Raw genomic sequence first — 19,381 nt, forward strand, 5'->3', positions numbered from 1 at the left:
TAATCAACACAATTCACCTAAAACGACCGCAAATCTGGTAGTCCCGATACGTGTTTGCCACAAGCCCAGGATTAAGCACACGTACCGTTATACAAGCACGTACATTGCCGATGATCCACAAAGAGCAGTTTTATACATTTAATATTACAAGTTCGATATAGGTGGGATCAAACTTTCTTTACAAGTCTTGGGCTCACGAAAGACATATTAAACCAAAAATTAAAGTTTATTGTATTTACATACTCTCACGGAGTTCGGCTACGATAAAAACAAACCTAAGATAATGGTGTCTTGCTCAAGGACACCATCATAGCCTCAACGACCTACTCCTCCCCCGCACCAGGATCGGCGGGGTAGAAGTCGCTGAACACCACTTTTCGACTCACCTACAACTAGGTTTAGAAAGCAACCTGAGTACAAAAGGAACTCGCAAGACTTACACGATTAAATAAACAAGGATCATGCAAATGCTCAATTAAAAGCTTTAAGGTTAAGTAATTATTGCATAAGCAAGAGCTTCCTAAACTATCACCTAGCAAAATTAATTAATCTTGCCCAACCCCAAACAATTTTAGTTGATTAAGAGAGTAATATAATCTATAATTGATCATAGCTGTAACATGAACAATTCTCATCATAACCGAAATTCTATGAGGAGTTTATGGGATAAAGAGCATGATTATAACTGAGAGCGCGGTAATTCGAATTGATTATAACCTTGTAAGGGTGTACTACTTTACCCACACGACGCAAGGACCATGCGACTCACCCAACCCACTAAAGTTGGATAAGGGGGTACTCGCGTCAACCGTTCCCAACAAGGCTCGATCATTGAAATTTTCACACCAAGCTTACGAGTAGAGACTTAGTTTCCACCGGGGCCATCTCTAAACTTTCCTACACATAGGTCCACCCGGGGAACACCTCTAAACCTCTCTGTATAGCCCTTAGCCATGTATCTAGGACTGCACATCAATGATTAAGTCAAAGAAAGTAATTGGCTCATCCGTACCATTATTTGAATATGTGGTAGCACGGAAAGGTGCTCAAAGTCGGTGGCATCCACGGACGGTCCTTAAACGATCCAAGCGGACTATGCCCATGTGACAACATTCTCTAGGCCCTACCATTCCGCTCGAATCTCGGTACTACCGAACCCTTACAACCAAGCCGAACCAGTGCAACATGGATAACCGTCAAGTGTGATACTCCAAACATTCCTTTCTAGCAAGCGATAAGAAATCTAAGCAGGGCTAAGCATCTAGTCAAGTTAAGTAATTAACTGACTAACACGTAGCAAGGACATGGATAACAATTCAAGGAAGGATAATGCATGAGAGTAGGTACCAAATTGCAATACATACACACTATATAACCCAACATTACCCGGTGATATAACTAACTAACTCAGATTAAATAGGAGCAAGGAATCATGCTTAGCTGCTTGCCTTGGATAGCTTCGGGCTCGACCACGAACTAGACTCCGGTTTGAGGCTCAACGGAGTCGGTGGGCTCCACGGTTTCGTTATCTGACGGTTCAGTCACTATAATGCATGAATGAGATGCCAGAATTAGCATGATGCCATAATTGTGCAAGAAATACCATGCATGAAATGAGATGCATGCATTAGTGTGATACCCTAGATTATGCAAGGGTGATAAGACATGCATAATGAATGGCACATATGCGATGATGCACAAACGTAACACACGCGACGACAAACAATCACTATCGTACACGCGAACAGAAAAGCTAGATCAAGAATTAGCAAATAAACTTATACAGCAAGTATAAATCACAAATTAAATTGAAAGGACATTACAAGGAACTCATGAAAATTGGATTTACATCAAAAACATTTTCCTAGAATTAATCATAAATATATTAATTTTCAGCTACTCTAAAGAAGATAAATCAGAAAAGACATGAAAACTTAACAAAACAAATCCAATAAAATTACAATAGATACTAGGTATGAATACAAAGCTAACAAAACTGGTTTTGCCCTTTTATCACTTTCCAGCAAAAAGTTCTACATTAAACCATTTTCGGACAGAGCATAAGAAAACACACTAAAACCTTAACAAACAGCAAGGAAACATGCAAAATAATAGTTTTTCCTAAGTAGATCTAAACCAGAGGAATCCAACAAAATAAGTTTCATATTTTTCTGAGCTATACATGAATTTCTATGGATTTTAGAAGCTAACAACTAATTTATGCATAAAAGAAAAAGATACTTTGCACCAAAGCCCCTGGACTTTTCTAGAATTGCGCAGCACTATTCTAAACTATTCATATGAGTCACAGGCTTTGCAAAAAGGTCCCTGCACTTTTAACTATTGCTGCACGTGGTCCCTATGGAGGTCAGCGGCGGTCCGGGCCAAAATCTGGCGAGGTGGTGGCCCGCCGGCAGCGATGGAGGGGTGGAGGAGCATGAGGGAAGCGAGGGCTACCCGGGGGTGTGCTCGGTTGGGGTCGAGAACGGCCGGAGGTGGGGGCGCAGCGTGAGCAGCAGCTCGACGGCGGTGCGGGCGGCGCTCCGTCGAGCTCGGGCGAGCGGGATCGACGGGGTCGGGGTGAGGAGCTTTAGGGGGCCGAGGGCAAGCGGGTTTCGGGGTTGTTGGGGGTCGGCGCGGGCTCGAGCTGCGGTTCGGCGTTGAGGGGCGAGCGGCGGCCATGGCGGCGAGACGAAAGGCGCGGTGGCGGGACGGAGCAGCATGCGGCTCGCGCGGGCGAGCGGGGCGGAGCGGCACGCGGCAAGTTCAGCTCGCGGCCGCGGCGTGCAACGGCGTGGCTCAAGCGCATGCGGCGCGTGGCGTGTGTCGGCGACGCGGGAGGCGACGGCGCGGCGTGGGCGCAGGCGGGAGCAGGAGCGGCAGCAGAAGCGACAGCAGCGGGGGCGTGCGAAGGAGTGAGTAGCGGGGCACACGTGGCACGCGCGACGTGCTCGAGCTGTGCCGTGGACGATTTGAGCTCCTCCCGATTTGGGCATGGGAGCACTCCAGGAGCTTGGAGAGGGAAACAAGGAATGACAGGCGGGGCCCAATGATCAGGGTTGTTACAAGCTTGTTCAGATTGAGCGCTTTGTGACGGGCTGCGCCGCCATTTTTTCCTTTTTCTTTTTCTTTTTCTTATTTTTAGTTATAGCAGTAATTAGCTCTCTTTTTTTTAGAACTTTTGTTCTCCATTTTCTCATTCAGAAGTTTTGGTCAGCTGATTTGTTTTTGAAATTTTGTTCATATTTTTTCTTCCAGAATTTCCAAATTCTTTTCTCTTAATAATTTTCCAGACGTTTTTTATTTCATTTTTTGCTTACAACTTTTTTCTTCTTAACTTTTTCTTCGAAATATTTGCTTTTAGTATATGTTTTGAACATTTTTTGTTCCATTTTTATCATAAAATTTGTGTTATAGAACTTTTTTTCTAAATATTTGTGTGAACATTTTTATCATATATGTCGTAAATAAAAGTTTGCTTGTATTGTGCCTAAAATGTGGAGACGGAAATGGCAAATTTTGGGTATGGGAAGGAGACGCGGGCGTGGTCGGAATTTGACCATAAGTTTTGGCTTTTACGGACGATCGTAAACTTGATTCCCCCGCTTGGTAGGCAGCAGTCTAATCATGTGAGAATGATTTATTTTTTCGTTACATTTTTAAATTACACGGTATAACACAAACATAACATATATGCACATTTACCATTGTAAACGCACATATACAAATCCAACCCTATAAGTATTTTTGAAGACTGAACTGGTAAATAAATCGTCGAGGTTGACGAAGTTATCACATATGGTTCGCTGTCGATAAGAACATCGCCTACCACTGAAAACATAATACTATTAAGTTTTACAAATTCGCTCCCACAATAAATCGGACCTATTATCCAGGATCTAAGTTATTATCGAGGTTTTTATATATAGCCGCAGCTGATTGGAGATTTTAAAAAAAAGTGCTTAGCATGAGTGGTTTGACCAAGCATGGAATATAGATAGGATCAGTGGCCGACCTAGAAAATTTAGAAATCTGGACCATTTAGTAGCGTAACCTGTAAATTATGCCTTAACTATTATAATGTATAGCCGGCTAATTACATGGGCCTAATGGAAACAAAAGTAGAGCAGCCTGGGCCGCGGCCCAGGATCGCCAGGCCCTGGGCCCGCCACTGGATAGGATGGAGCGTGATTGTTAATTAATGGATGATTACCTTTAGTTTGTCGTACACAAACGTACTATTAACCCCTTGCATAAATTGTATCTGTCCTGACCTTTACTTTTTCAGTGTTAAACGTACGTACCGACGAGACGCACTCATCTCTGATGCACGTAGAAACGTACATGCCAGGTACATATATGGTAGTACACATGCTAGCCGCTATATATATATTTATATATACGCAGTATTAGTTAGCTCAAAGAGGAACAGCTCGGTACACTGAAGTTTGTACAATGTGTTTCAAAATTTTGTCGGGTCGCTATGTTTACTGACAATTCCCAAATTATATATTGTGAGTATTACTGGTCATATGTACCGTACAGAGCGTAGAGTACTGGGCGCAGCATGCTGGAGTATGTTGCATCGTGTGTCGGCTCCACCTGTGAACTGTGCGACATAACAACGCAGCATATATAAAGCAAGCTAAATAATTAAAGCAAATTTTATCAAAAAATTAAAGCAAGTTTTCAATGATTCAAAATTTATCAAAAAAAATGGACCCGGCTAACTTACGGCCGGCCGTACGGCCTATCCTTTTTTGGCAATTTGGGTATCAGATTTTTCTCTTTTTAGCAAAAAGCTGCAACCCACTTCACTTTTCCATGACACAGAATGCAAACTGCATTAAAAGAGAAGGATAAGGACAAAAAAGATGACATCAGCACATGCAAAATCAATCGCAGATTTAAAAAAGCTGTACTTTTGCAGCCGAGCATCAAAAATAAAATCTAATTGCACCACTGAGTTGTCCCCAACAAAAACATCAAAACAAGATCTCACTTCAATATGTTTCGATGATATTTTTCTCACAAAGTTCCAAAAACACTTTTGTTAAAAGTTGAAAGCATATCATAATAAACTCTGAAGCAATTTAAAATAAATCTACAAGCAAATAAAATAGATTGATTTGAAGCAAAATTAGATTAACTATACAAGCAAATAACATTGGAGGAAATGCCTATTTGCTTCCCTTCCTAACCACGCCATGACCTGCAATACATTTAAGAAAGAACATAATTAGAGAAAAGCACTATAGGTTGAAAGACTTTGCAGTATATATCTCGCATACATGAAACATTAGATGGGCACTACAAGACACAAAGTACATTATTCTCGCCTGATGAAACATTAGATTTGCATCTAATAATTTGTGGTGATGCAGCTGCTCCTACATACATGTACATCAACTATCTATACTGCACCACTTTATGCGATAGCAGTTTTCACATGATGTTCATCAGTTTTAGCAGCTGCAGCATGCTGAAACCACATGTCACCTTCTGCAAAAAAAAATACCTATTGTAATATATATTATTGCCTATCAAGAACAAATATTATTGCCTAGTTCCTATTAATATTATTGCCTAGTTCTGAAAATGCTTCTAGTATTTGACTTATCTGACTATTGGAAAGTACTAAAATGCATCTCATAATTGATGAGTAATGAAATGCTTCTTGTAATTAATTGCAAATGAAATGCTTTCTCGAGGATCTCTTGCAACATTTATTTGTGTTAGTATAAATTGTTCGTAGCATATACATCCTAACCATATCTAGGTGGATACTTAAAAGTAGGATTGAGTTTCTGTCTTCCATTGAGTACACATCTACACAAACATATCATCCATTGGCAAAAGAACTTCTACCAATAAATGAACTTATCAATTAATAGATCTATGCAAATAGAGGTTACTTAAATAGTGTATTATCATCTTATATCTGCATCATGAATTTGCTATTTGGAAGATGAAATAGTCAGCATATCTCATTTACGTGCAGAGTGACAAGTGTTTTTAGCTCAGCTCTATAGAAGATAGCTATTTTACCATGACCACCAAGCACACAGTCTAGTAGCTACAACAGGAAGGATAGAATTTGAGTCCATATATATTGGAGAATTTGTTAAGCAAAGATAACATGATCAATTTTCCCATATGTTTATTACTTTTCTTATAGGATAGGCAACGGAAAGCAGATCCAAACAAGCACACGGACTAAAGGAGCAACTGAAGCACCAATAGCCAGCCATAAATGTGAGTAGATGGACTGGTAAAATCTACTCATACCAAAATATTAGCATACAACACCAAATTTGAGACTTGAAGCAGAGCAACAGTAAGCGAATTTTGGATGATTCACCTCACCAAAAACTCGCACCCCAAGCATTCACCTATCAAGGAATATGGGCAAAACCTAATTACAGACAGAACCATTTCATCACAAGTAATTTATGGGGATGTCTTAAACTCAAACCATTTGGGAATTATTGAAAGTGAAGAGCGAAACCTCCATCGCTGCAACATTGCAAATCAGAAGAGTGCATAGCAGAATGTGCAGGTTCTTCACAACAGGCAAAATTTTACGTACAAAATATATCTAGTAAAATGCTTCTAAATTTGACAAATATACACTAAATTGCCTACAATCTGCACTAGACCAACCCCCAATTACATATAGTTCATGACCCATGAAAACCATAGGATCAAGCAGAAATGCATATCTGATAGCTTGCGGGCATCAGCTAGGAAATGCTAGACAAAAATGTTAGGGGGGAGTACGGTGTTATTGGCTAAATGTACAAGTAAAATTGCAAATGAAATACAATATTACTGCCAATAAGTACAATATAATTACCTAATCAGTCCCGAACCCCTTTACCCTCTCGGTTCACGGTGGCGGCACTAGAGCATCGATGAGGCAGTAGGTTCCATGGATCTGCATGCCGAGCAAAAATGAACAGAAACATCATGATGAGGGGTGGATCTAGGGAAGAAATGAGAAGGAAAACATGGCTTCTACCTGCACCCCGCCACTGCTCCCGAGGGCCGTCATGGCTGCTCGTGCCGCACGTTGCGGCTCCGCAACACCGCAGGGAGGGGAGGGGTGTGCGAGGAGGAGGGGCGCACATGGGAGAGGAAGTGCGATAGTGTTCGCACTACGCGCCGGTGCGGCTGTGTGCAGAGCCGCATGCAATGTGTATTCTAGTTCTCTTAGATGCATAGCAGGATAATATATGCACTTAGACAAAAAATATATATGTTCAAAAAAAGTAAAAGTAAACATGTTTATATACACATGTTTACACATATTCAGATTTAATTATCTAAAAACTAATAACTAGAAATGTTCATATTTAATTATCTAAATGGAAAATAATTACACATGTTCAGATATAGTTACCTGAAAATAGGGGGAAAGCTAGTAACTGGACATGCACAGAATAACTAGATTAACTACAGTGGAACACAAGTAAAGAAAAATCTCAGACCACATGCACCCAGTGAGCCTATAAAAAATCATCCTAAAAAAAGCACATAGCGCATGCACCAAAAAAGCTAAAATCACATAGCACATGCTTGAATTTGGTTGGGGTGAGGGGTGGGGCATCAAGTTGATTTGACTCACGTGATGAAATTCCCTCCTGCTGCAGTGTGAGCCTCTCCCTTGTCATGAAGCACTGAAGAAATGAGGCCCAAACAAATCACAGGTGAGAAAACTACTGCAGGAATCCAGTATGGGGGAGGCACTAGGAGGCTGGGGAATCGCTCACCTGATTCAGATCTGAGATTCTGCCGAACCCCTCCCTTGATTTCCGCTTGCAGTCATCTACGGATCCCTTGGATGTGCTCGCCGATGAGATCCACTAAAAAAACAAGGAGAAGGTATTGTAATCGCTAGAGGGAAAAAGCATCTGGAAATCAAACACTCCTGTGGGCGAGAAAAAAAAACAAGGGTGTGGATTTGAGCGGCGAGAGCATGGGTCATGTACTCACCTACAGAGATCTGCTCTTCCCCCATCCGTCCCTTGATTCCAAATGACCTCAGCGAGGGGGAGCAGATGCAACAAATCAGAAATGAATAGAACATGTTCCAGGGGAGTAGATGCAGCAAACGGGGCACAAAAAAGGCAACCACCTACCTGGTGGATTTGCACTTTGATCCCCTCGGAAATGCTCTCGCGAGAGCCCGGATGTGTGCACGGATGGTGGTGGATTCGAGAAAAATGGCCTCCGGCGGAGGAGAGTGAGGAACCCTAGAGAGAGGGGATGACTAGAGGAAATGACGGGATAGGAGAATGAGTAGAAGAATAAAAAGTTGCCGCTACCCACTGATACGTGGGTCCACCATATTAGAGCGCGTGGGGTGCGAGGGTTGCAGCCGGCCGTGCGACAGGACTAGAGTACGGCCGGCTGTAATGAAGTCTTTACCAAAAAAAAATAAGTCATTATTTTACGCTATTTGCACTTTTAGAAAATTGGGTACTCATGGGTGAGCGTAGGACCGGTCACATACAAAACCGTTACTAAATGGTCTCGGGAACCATTTTAGTACCGGATTCAAATTTGAAAGCCCTTCGTAGCTATTTTAGTACCTGACCAAAACACCGACCGGTACTAAATTTTATCTTTTAGTACCGGCTGATGTATTGGCCCAGTATACTAAAATGGCGCGGTCATTTAGTATCGGTCAATCACACTATTTAGTATCGATCGGTGTCTTGGCCCGGTCCTAAATGGTCCTCCACATGTTACTTCAAAAGAAAAGCACCTCCTATCTAGTCACATGTGTTGTGTAGGTGGAACGGTAAGAAAAATTCGCATGACTACAAATGTGCATATAATACTGATCAATCGGTACCGGGCACCCAATGTTGACCTAAACGCTAAATGGTAGTCGTTCGGTCACCCCTTGAGTAGCTAGTGTACCGTGTACATGTAGTGTAAACGGGGTATACACGGGATACATGGTTTGTATGGTAGAAATAAAATTCATGTATTTATGCACGTGAAATTCAAAAATATAAATTAACTATTAAATAGACCAAATATGTAATCATATGCAGCTGTTATCAATTGATCAGTCTTATGTTTCGTGACAAATCACAATTTGCAAATAACAAATATCATACCGTTTCAAAAATAAGGCATAGTTTATATTTCTCTATAGCCTAAACGTTGTTTTAAACGATCACTTGTCGTGTAAAACCGTGTAGCTATTTTTTGTATACCGTGTAGACAGTGTAGCCCTGTTTGTTGTCGTGTATATGGTTGGACCATGTAATCACCGTTTAGGCTCTAAACTTCACGGAAGCTTGTCGAGTAGTGTGTACATAGGCTACACGGTCATTTAGGACAACACAGGCTTGACCGGTACTAATCGGGGGTTCCGGCTCGGTACTAATGCCTAGTTCTCTAGCTGTGCTGATAGGTCCATGTGTACCCAACAATCAATTAGTACCAAATATTACTGATAAATAGAGACAAACAAGATCATTTTACCTCTTTGTTTATCTATTATAAATTTTATGGAATGGCTTGTTTCTTTAGATAGAGGGAGTACCTCCTATGGTCAAAATCATCCATCTATTTCAATGTTTTAAATATTTTTGTTCATCCATTAAACTCATATATTTGCTTTAACGCAAGCTTCTGGTGAAAAAAGATTTCCGTCCATCGACGCCACAGTTTTGAAGGGCCCATTAGTGGAAACCGCCTCCCCAATGCAAGTTTCACAAAGCACGCTTCACGTGTATATCATCACTTGTGTAACTCTTAAGCAATGTTCTGATCTCAGGACATATTTGCCTTGGCCTTGTCCCTTTTGCTTGACTTGGTCAAAACAAAACATCGTCTTTAAATTATCAGCTTGTTCGGTTTGAAGAAATTGGGAGGGATTAAATTCCTAACAAGTTAAAATCTCCCTCAATCCTTTTGGAAGGGGAATATCTGAACAAGCTGTTAATATTTTTTTTCATATTCAGAAAATGTGTATGGTATGGATCACACATGTATATAGCTTCACCCACCTTTAGATCCTCAGGCTCAATCCTCTCGCTTGACCGTTGATCTTTCTCACTATCGTTGCCCGTCATGCATGTTTCCATCTCCTTCATCACCATCTCTAATTGGATCCGATCCAATATATCTGTGTTACCAAGATCTCATTTCCTGGATGATCGATTAATGCCATTTTATTTTATACAATGTCGATTATTGTGTAGTAATAATGTCTTTATCTGTGTTAATTAGCTGCTACCAGTACTTTCTGTACTGAGAACACCACACGTACAGGCCTTTATTGGTGGTTATCAGACAACATGGGCAAATCCGTTGAGTTCTGATCCATGTATATATAGACCATATCGGTGACAGGTGCATGGATGGATGGATGGGTCAATAAGAACAGTATATACCAGTATGCCAAATTATTGCCTATATATATGAGTTGAGTAAGGAGATAAGGTCGGATGGCTATCTGAGAGAGATCCAAAAGCTATAGAGTCTTTGTCAGCAAATTAAAGAGATCGAGCGAGGCAGAAGAACAGAACAAAGCTAGCAGCCAGCAGCCAGCAGCCAGCAGACATGGGGAGGGCTCCATGCTGCGACAAGTCGAGTGTGAAGAAAGGGCCCTGGTCACCTGAGGAGGACAGCAAGCTCAAGGAGTACATCCACAAGAATGGCACCGGCGGCAACTGGATCGCTCTCCCTCACAAAGCTGGTAACTCACAATGCAATGCAAGCGGAGTTGCATGCTTGCATTGCATTTACTCTTCTCGCTCGACCAGAGCAACGTAACAGCTATATGAGGCAACAAAGTATATATCTGAACAAATTGCATCGCAGGTCTCAAGAGGTGCGGCAAGAGCTGCAGGCTGCGGTGGCTCAACTATCTGAGGCCAAACATAAAGCACGGTGACTTCTCTGACGACGAGGACAGGATCATCTGCAACCTCTTCGCTACCATCGGCAGCAGGTACGTGATTAGCTTAAAATTGTTTGAATTGTATGTATAGAATTATCGATCGATCTGTAAGCGATAATATATCACTTTTTCCATTCACACACACACACACACACACACACACAAATGGCAAAACATGAGATGGTAGTTATTAGTAGAATTACCTTCGTGCATTGATGCCATGAATGAGCGTTGGATTGCATGAATGCACGCAGGTGGTCGATCATCGCAGCGCAGCTGCCCGGGAGGACGGACAACGACATCAAGAACTACTGGAACACCAAGCTCAAGAAGAAGCTCATGCATGGCCTCCAGCCTTACAACCACCACAGCTCCAAGAAGAAGCAGCAGCAGCAGCAGCTCTTGTTCCTAACCGCGTCATCAGCCGCACCGCCGGAAGCAGCTGGTCCCTCGTCTCTGCATCACTACTCGTCTCTTCATGATCATTATTCTCACCACTACAGCAGAAGCGGCAGCTACGGCTCCAGCAACAGCTCGACGTCCGTCCTCTCCGCCGCCGCCGGCAGCTGCGACCTCCTTGTCAACGGCGACCATCATCATATTCATTCGACGACGATCCCATCCTGTTTGGACAGTGGCGGCGGCCTTGGCTTGTACTTGGATGAGCTCTGCGCCACCACCACCAGCAGCGTCGTCCATGGGCAGGGGCTTAGCCCGGACCCGGAGAGCTTCGTCTTCGGCGGCTTTCAGCAGTTGCTGGAGGAGGACCACCACAAGGCACTGCTCCTCGCCGCCGGCGCCGCTAACCAGCTGGATCAACAGCACAGCGCCGCCGCCTCCAGCTTCTACGACGAGGCCAAGCCGTTAGTTAGCCTGACGGGCGGCGGCAATGGTGCCGGCGGTACAAGTACAGGTAGCAGCTTCTTCTACGACAGCAGCTACAGCAACAACGAGAGCTAGTGCAAGCAGGAGCCCGACGACAATGGCGACAAGGGAGGTTCCTTCATTGATTAATCACAATGATCATAAGCCACGTACTGTATTCGTACCATATAGCAGGATGAGCTAGCTACTCCATGTGTGTTACTCCGTGCGTATGTTAATGTGATTACGTACAATTATTCAATTAATTACCTGTTATTATGGTGACTAGCGAGTTGTCAACATGTGCAGTACCATGATGAGCTTGCTTTAACTTTGTAATAATTTTGTGTACTATTTTCGGCATATCTTAACTATATACTATGTTTCATTGAAACTAATAAAATTGGATAATTTTGTAAAATAATGAAATTCGTTGTTATATATTGTAGTAGGGTCAGAAACCTTATCAGTACCTGTGCTTTTCTAACGATCTTGTATGTGCGCCTGTGACTAGCACCTGTGAAAGGGATTTGTGTTCGAATTTTAAAATATCGGACCTACACCTGTCCCTACTTGAATTTGGATCTCACCCTGACACGGATACTATATTTATTGTAGTATTATAATAAATTATATTCCTTTTAGAGTACAAGACGTGCTAACCACCATCGATTATTTCATCATCAATATCAAGATTGGCCGGCTCAATCTGTTGGAGATACTCATAGATTTTTTTTTGAACGAACAGCACTCGACGAGTGTGTTTCTATTGATATAACAGAAGAAATACAAGATTATATATATTCCTGGAATATCATAACTAGGCAACCAAAAAGAAAAAAAAGCAAAAAAAAATACAAATACAAACGGCGGGTTGGATTGGGACATCAACGCGCGCCAGCAACAACTCAGCTCCGGCCGGTCGGATTGGGACATCGACGCGAGCCGCACGCTCAACTCCGCAAGACAACTCTGCCCGATCGGATTGGGATATCAACTCGGACCTCAACCAACGTCCCGTCGGACGCGGCTACCACCAACATTCCGCTCATGTAATCGTCGAAACCTGCAAACGCAACCCCGCGTCGAAAGGGATCCAACAGAAGCAGACTGCACTGCACCAAGAAGACCACCGCTATGTGGGGCCCTCCGTCGTAGTGCCGCTGCAACACCACACACCACCTGATAGGATGAGACCACCGAATCCGAACCTCAGACAGGCTGTCTCTCAGTCGCCACCGCGATAACACAATGCGCGGGGGCCTCGCCACATCCGCCGCTGGACTCCACCTCACTCTCGTCGCCTCAGGGAAACACCGCACGTGGGGACCTCGCCACACCCACCTCAGTCTCCACATCACGGATCCGTTTCTTAAATTGTCGTCAGGATGGTGGGCAAAATTGCCCTACCTCCTGAATCTTCGTCAAGTCGCTGAGTCATTGCCGCATGTCGACCTCACTTCCTTGCTTCACCCACGCTCAAAATCGCCACTGCCAAACCAACGAGTTGAAGAAGTTGCCAACGCCATCTTTCGATGATGTACCGCACCGGATAGCCCAATCAAGCTGGACAACCTGCCGTAGTCTGCTACCAACCAAGTCATCCCATGATGCCGATGCCACAAGCGTCGGCCGTCCTTCGACGCAGTCCCACGCTACACTGACGGTTGCCAAGCAACGCCAGCTGGCACGGTCCGCTGCAAGCAGCCACAATCAACAATCATGCGACGACCTTCGACCGCCACCAAAGCCGTGAAAACCTCCACGTGGGCTCAACAACACCCGTTCAGCTAGCCAAGCGACGAGATTGCTGCCACCAGCTACGGCCACCCAAGACTACAGAACCAGAGACGCCAAGAGCTGAGATGGGTCTCTAGAGATGACGCCTCCAAGAAGGGTACGATGCCGATGGCGCCGCCGTCACTCGTCCTGGACTGGACAGGGTTTTCACCCAAAGGAACCCGTGCAGGAGGGTTGGAGCTCCAGGAGGGTTGGAGCTCCGATGTTTGACGCCCCCAGTGGGGGAACCACACCATGTGGCGCCGCCGTCATGTCCACCTGCTTCCCGGTTAGGGCTTTCGCCCGGAGTATCTCCTCCCCGTCACACTCGCAGCTTGGCACTCCTGGATTGCAGCCAAGGCAACCCAGCCGAGGCACCGCCGCTCCATTGCTTGCCCAGCCGCATCTCGTCCAACGCCGCACCACCTCCAGGCATCGGGTGAGCAGGTTCACGACGGGCTCGGCCGCGTCGCCGGCCAGGGACGCCGTGCACGATCGCAGCACCTCCGCGGCGTGGCCATGGTCCGTGACCAACTCCGCCCTGCGCCAATCTCAAGCCAGCCCGCGGCTGCCTACACCGCTGCGAAGGCTCGCTGAGGACAGCATTACCGCCGCCGTGCAGCCTCGCCGCCGACTGCCGATAGCGCCGCACCCGAACATCCGTGCTGCCGGGCCAGCGCCATGACCGCGCCCACACTGCAGCTAGCCGCCGCCGCCGCTGCGGCAAGGTCGCCAAGGAGGGAGCAACACTACCAAGCCGCACGCAGCCGCCGCCGGCGCTGCACCCCGCCGGACTTGCCAAAGGGCTGCTCCGCTGCTGCACCCCGTAGATCCAACACCGTAGGCGCCGGATCCGACCCCAGGGCGCTCGATCTACCGAGCTGGGCTGCCGCCGCCGCAGCCATAGTCGGCGCTGTCGCACCCTCCGCTAGAGCGGTAGCTGGCTTGCAACCGAAGAAGCCCCGCCACCACCTTCCTAGCAGGCGTCCGGACTTCCGAGGCCCTGCTCCGGCGGCGTCGAGGTGGACATGAGCTCTGGGAGGGAGGTGGCGGAGAAGGCCAGCGGGGTGCCGTCCGTGTCGCCTCCCTGGGAGAGACGACGCGGGGGCCTGTTGTGTTGATGGGCATACTCATAGAGTTAGGATATATGTGTATATCTCTTACTATGTTTCGCATGAGAAAAAAAAGGTCATTCTTTTCACATTAGGAAGTTTTATTTGACAGACTCCCAGTGGTTTAAAATCATGGATCACCAAAGAAAATATTTACGGCTTAAATCGGGGGCTGCTGGGGGTAACCCGCGTGACTCCGAGTAGACGGGTCGCAGAAGCCATGGGGGCTGCTGCTGGGCCGTAAAATCTTCTTGGGCTGCCGGCCTGCAAGTCTCCGTTAAAAAAGTTCATTAGAACAAAAACGTTTCTGCTGGAGCAAAATACTCCGTTAAAAAGTTCCATCAGAACAAAAAAAAATTGTTAAAAAGGTTCCATCAGAACAAAAAATAAAATTTGTTCAGTTGGACCCAAATCTTACCTTTGAAAACAAAAAACGTTCCATTACAACAAAGATGTTCCACTGCAACAAGATGGAAAAAAAATATTTCGTTGGAACTTCAAGAGAAAAAAAAAAGAAAAAAACAAACTGGGCTGCTCGAACCAACAGTGGATCTTAAAACCCTCCAGTGGGCTGGTAGAGTCCTACACCCAAATGCGCGCACGCGACCCCTAGTATTCGCTTTTCAATTTGCATCTTATTGAGCGACATATAATGCCTTTGTGTATAAAAAAACATCGGCCAATCTCAGGAATGAGCATAAAGGCCCGAAATAATAGACACAGAATTTTCTTCTGGGCTTCTGTACAAGCGCAAACTTGTTTTATTTGGGGTCAAAAGCCCATACTATTTCATGGGCTACATATTGCTAAGTATGAAAGGCCCATGAAAATCCATCGCTACTTTTAATATCGAGCTTGATATCACTGGTCAATTTAGTCTCTCCTTTCCCATCTTATGAGCTGCTGTATTTGGGAATTGCTAGTTGCTCATGCACGGGTTAGTAATAATTTGAAGAATACAATTGTTGCAAATTCATAGGTAGATGTGGGGATGTCACTAATCAAAAACTTTTCTGTCACTACTCCTATTTGTTTATGTGGATATTTTTCCCTTCTAACATATAAATACTTATATAGATATTTTCTTGTTGTTTATCCGGTTATGATGTATTGCAGTTACCAATTGCTCCATATATATGTTTTCATCCATGTTAATTATAATATTTTTTTGCATCATAACTTCATGCATGTTTGCTAGGTGTTGAAACTCAGTTATGATATGTTGCAGTTACCAATTACTCCATATAAGTTTTCATCCATGTTAATTATTTTTTTATTTTGCATCATAATTAACTTCATGCCTGTTTGCCATATGTTTAGTTGAAACCTTTTCTTGGGCTTTCTATTTGACACCAAAACAAATATGCTAATCAATTATTGCGTACATGATTGATATGATGATACATCTATATGTAGCCCTTTCATCCATTGTTTTCTACATAACAATGGTGGGAGTGTATAACCTAGAAGCATATGTGTAAGAGTAGATCAGGATTCAATAGTAACATGTAGTAACTGATATGCATGTTAAAAAGGGTTAATTTGGATTATTTTAAATAAGAATGAAGCCAGCTAATATAGATGCAAAATTAAAGTGTAGTATTCTATTCTATTATATTATTTTCATCGTGATATAGTTGGGTAATTTGGACTATTCTCATAATAGCGGAGGTTGGTGACTTTTCAGAAAACGTAATTGTTATCAATGGTTATCCAAGTCTACCCAATTGATGGCTGGATTTTTCTTTTAGTTTTAACGAGAATTACTAGTATTATTCGCCCTTTATTTCCTAAAGAAATTTTACAATGATTTAAAATAAATAGGAGCCACCCATCTGATAAAATTCTACGATGGTGAAGATAGGAAGTACCTAGGATAAAGTACCTGGTACTTCCAAAATGTGGGACCAAGTACCAAAAAGTGGGATCGAATATTAATTTAATTTAATTTTTATAAATACTTTTCATAGATCAAAGACTAGAAAAAAGTTCGATAAAAGTACCTGAAAGTATCCATTGGTACTTTACAATCATTGTAAAAGAGCTCTATTTGCTAACCCATCTGGTGGTGGTGTCCATAGACTCCAAAAGCAATCTCCAACTGATATTGTAAGATTTCAATCCGCTTTTGTTGACACGATTTTGGAACAAAATTCTAAGTGGTACGTTGTATTAATAAGGTGAGGGCTTTGTATGAACCTTTGCTTTTCATCCTTATATGATTTGGCAGCTTCTGCTGGTTTTTCAAAAAAAAATTAACAAGGTGAGGGTTTATCGGAAATCCGTGGACTCATTCCTGCTTTTGACAATCTTTTGTCTAATATAGTAGTTTAATGTAATAAGGTGATTCCCAGGAGGTTGCTTAGAATAAAGTGGCGCCAATTGTCGTCCGGTGACAACGGCTCCGAGTAGATTAATTAGGAGTTAAATACACCAGCAGCCCTCGAACTTGTCTCCAGGTGCCACTTAGGTCCACGAACTCGCAAAATCGAAATCTGGCACCCTGAACTTGTTAAGTTGTGCCACTTAGGTCCATACCCCTTCAAGGAGCATGAATATATGCAAAAATGCCCTTAAGTTTTATCATCTTCACTTCCATGCGCCCTCCACCGCTTCCTCCCCTGCGCCATCTCCTTCCCTGCGCCCTCCGCCGCGCTCTCCCCCTCCTAGCTCCCTCCGCCGCCCCTACCCCTCCCTGCTCCCTCTGCCACCCCCTTCCCCTCACTGCTCCGGTGGCTCCACCACCGAGCGCGTGTGTCGGCCCCGCCGACTCGGCTCCTCCGCCCGATGCCGCGATGCGCCAAGGATGGGGCGGATCCAGGCGGCGGAAAGGAGTCACGGTGGAGGCCATGGCATGGCGGAGGTGGCGGCGGCACGCCGCCCCCTCCTCCCTCCCTCCCTCCTCCTCCCTCCGCCGCACTGAGCTCGTCCCATCTCCCTCCTCGCGCGCGCTATTCCACAACCCGCACGCGGCCGCGAGCCCCGCGGGGGCTTCGGCCCGCCTCGCCGCCGCCTCGGCCTCGTTCCCGTTCGCGGCGCCTGCGGCGCAGCTCCGAGCAAATCCGGGCGGCAGGGGAGGACCGGTGGCGAGCAGGGCCGGCGCGAGGTCCTCCCTCCTCCGATGCGGCTTCCTCCGCCTCCCTCCTCCGGCACGACTTCCTTCGAGCAGCGACGACAAGCGGCGGCGGAACCCCGAGCCTACTCTCTCGCCGGTGCTCCTCCCTCCCTCCTCCCTCCTCCCTCCTACTCCTTGCCGGAGCTCGAGCGGATCTGGGCATCCCCCCGCCTCCTCGCCGGAGCACGCGCGGGCCGCCATGCCCGCCGCGCCCGCCCGCTCGCCGCGCCCGCCTCACCCGCCATGCCCGCCGCGTTCGCTATGCGCGCCGTGGCCGCCACGCCCGCCATGCCCGCCGTGCTGGCCCGCTCGCCGTGCCCCGGCACCAGCAACAGCGGCGGCCTCGCCCGCCATGCCCGCTGTGGCCGCCGCGTTCGCTGTGCGCGCCACGGCCGCCCCGCGCGTGGAGGACAGGGGCTGCGGGACCTGCTCGGCGCCGGGGAGCTCGAGACCGGGGTCACGACCGGCGCGCGGAGGTGGGGGCTGCGACGGAGAGGCACGGTGCGACGGCTGGCAGCGGAGGTGCGGCCCGCGGTGGAGGTGCAATCGCCGGTGGAGATGACAGCCCAGCGCTCCTCGTCCTCCTCCTCCTCCTCCGGCACTCCTCGGAGGTCGCCGCGGAGGCCGCGAACTCTAGGGGGCAGCGAGCGCGGAGTCGCGGGCTCTAGGGGTGGCGGCGAGCGAGTCCGCGAGCTCCAAGGGCGGCGGCGAGCGCGGAGTCCGCGAGATCCAGGGGCGGCGGCGAGCGCGGAGTCCGCGAGATCCAGGGGCGGCAGTCACGAGCTATAGGGGGGCGGCGGCGGCGGCCGTGAGCTCCAAGGCGGCGGCGCACTGGCGGAGGAAGCAGGGGAGGCGTGGGGGGAGAGAAAGAGATAGAATGGGAGGGGAAGGGGGTGAATGTAGAAGATAGCAACTTTGGAGGAGTTTTCTGCATATATTCATGTCACGTGGCGCCATATCAAGGGGTATGGACATAAGTGGCACAACTTAACAAGTTCAAGGTGCAAGATTTCGATTTTGCGAGTTCGTGGACCTAAATGGCACCTGGGGACAAGTTCGAGGGCCGCTGGTGTATTTAACTCATTAATTAGTGTGCCAATTCATGATGCACGGCGGGCACATGTCTTGAGGTGAAAGCAAGACATATTCCAGCTAGGCGCCAACGATAGGTTCCCCCTGTCCAAACCAGCCCTATTTTAAATTCGAAGAAGAAAGTGTAAGCTTTTTTTTTAAGCAAAAAGAAAGTGTAAGCGTGAACAAGATCGTTTCCGGAGCACCCGTGTGCACACACACCACAGGACGCTTGGCGACGTTCGCCTTGCTCAGAAAACATCAGCATGGCCTGCACCTGTGTTTAGGTTACCAAAGGCTTTAATTTTTGGCCCTGCTTGTATGGAAAGCTGACCTGAACTAGTTGCACGGGGTTCCAATTTGAATTGGGGACAGTGGCAGCTGCAACAAAACGGCTCGGTTCCGGCGAGGAGTTGATGGTGATGCGATCGGCATCCGCCGGCCCGCGGCGGGTAAAGCCACCAGCGGTCACCGCCGGAGCAATAGTGGGCTGAGTACGGAGTGCTACAACGAGGC

General features: G+C 46.3%; 1 protein-coding gene across 1 annotated transcript; it reads left to right on the top strand.

Annotated features, from left to right (window-relative positions):
* The first annotated feature begins 10,406 nt into the window (after positions 1 to 10,406).
* On the top strand, positions 10,407 to 12,073 carry LOC120660052 (transcription repressor MYB6-like). Its single transcript, XM_039938378.1, has 3 exons — positions 10,407 to 10,720; positions 10,846 to 10,975; positions 11,179 to 12,073. The coding sequence occupies exons 1-3, from the start codon at positions 10,585 to 10,587 to the stop codon at positions 11,882 to 11,884; spliced, it is 972 nt and encodes a 323-aa protein (XP_039794312.1). The 5' UTR covers positions 10,407 to 10,584; the 3' UTR covers positions 11,885 to 12,073.
* Positions 12,074 to 19,381: the final 7,308 nt, after the last annotated feature.

The sequence above is a fragment of the Panicum virgatum genome, chromosome 2N, assembly GCF_016808335.1.
Source record: "Panicum virgatum strain AP13 chromosome 2N, P.virgatum_v5, whole genome shotgun sequence".
NCBI classification, from domain to species: domain Eukaryota; kingdom Viridiplantae; phylum Streptophyta; class Magnoliopsida; order Poales; family Poaceae; genus Panicum; species Panicum virgatum.

Excerpts from the sequence above, each read along its gene's own strand:
- LOC120660052 (XM_039938378.1), top strand. The coding sequence starts at position 10,585 with ATGGGGAGGGCTCCATGCTGCGACAAGTCGAGTGTGAAGAAAGGGCCC. Across the intron at positions 10,721-10,845 it reads CGCTCTCCCTCACAAAGCTG|GTCTCAAGAGGTGCGGCAAG; the intron begins GTAACTCACAAT and ends ATTGCATCGCAG. Across the intron at positions 10,976-11,178 it reads TTCGCTACCATCGGCAGCAG|GTGGTCGATCATCGCAGCGC; the intron begins GTACGTGATTAG and ends GAATGCACGCAG.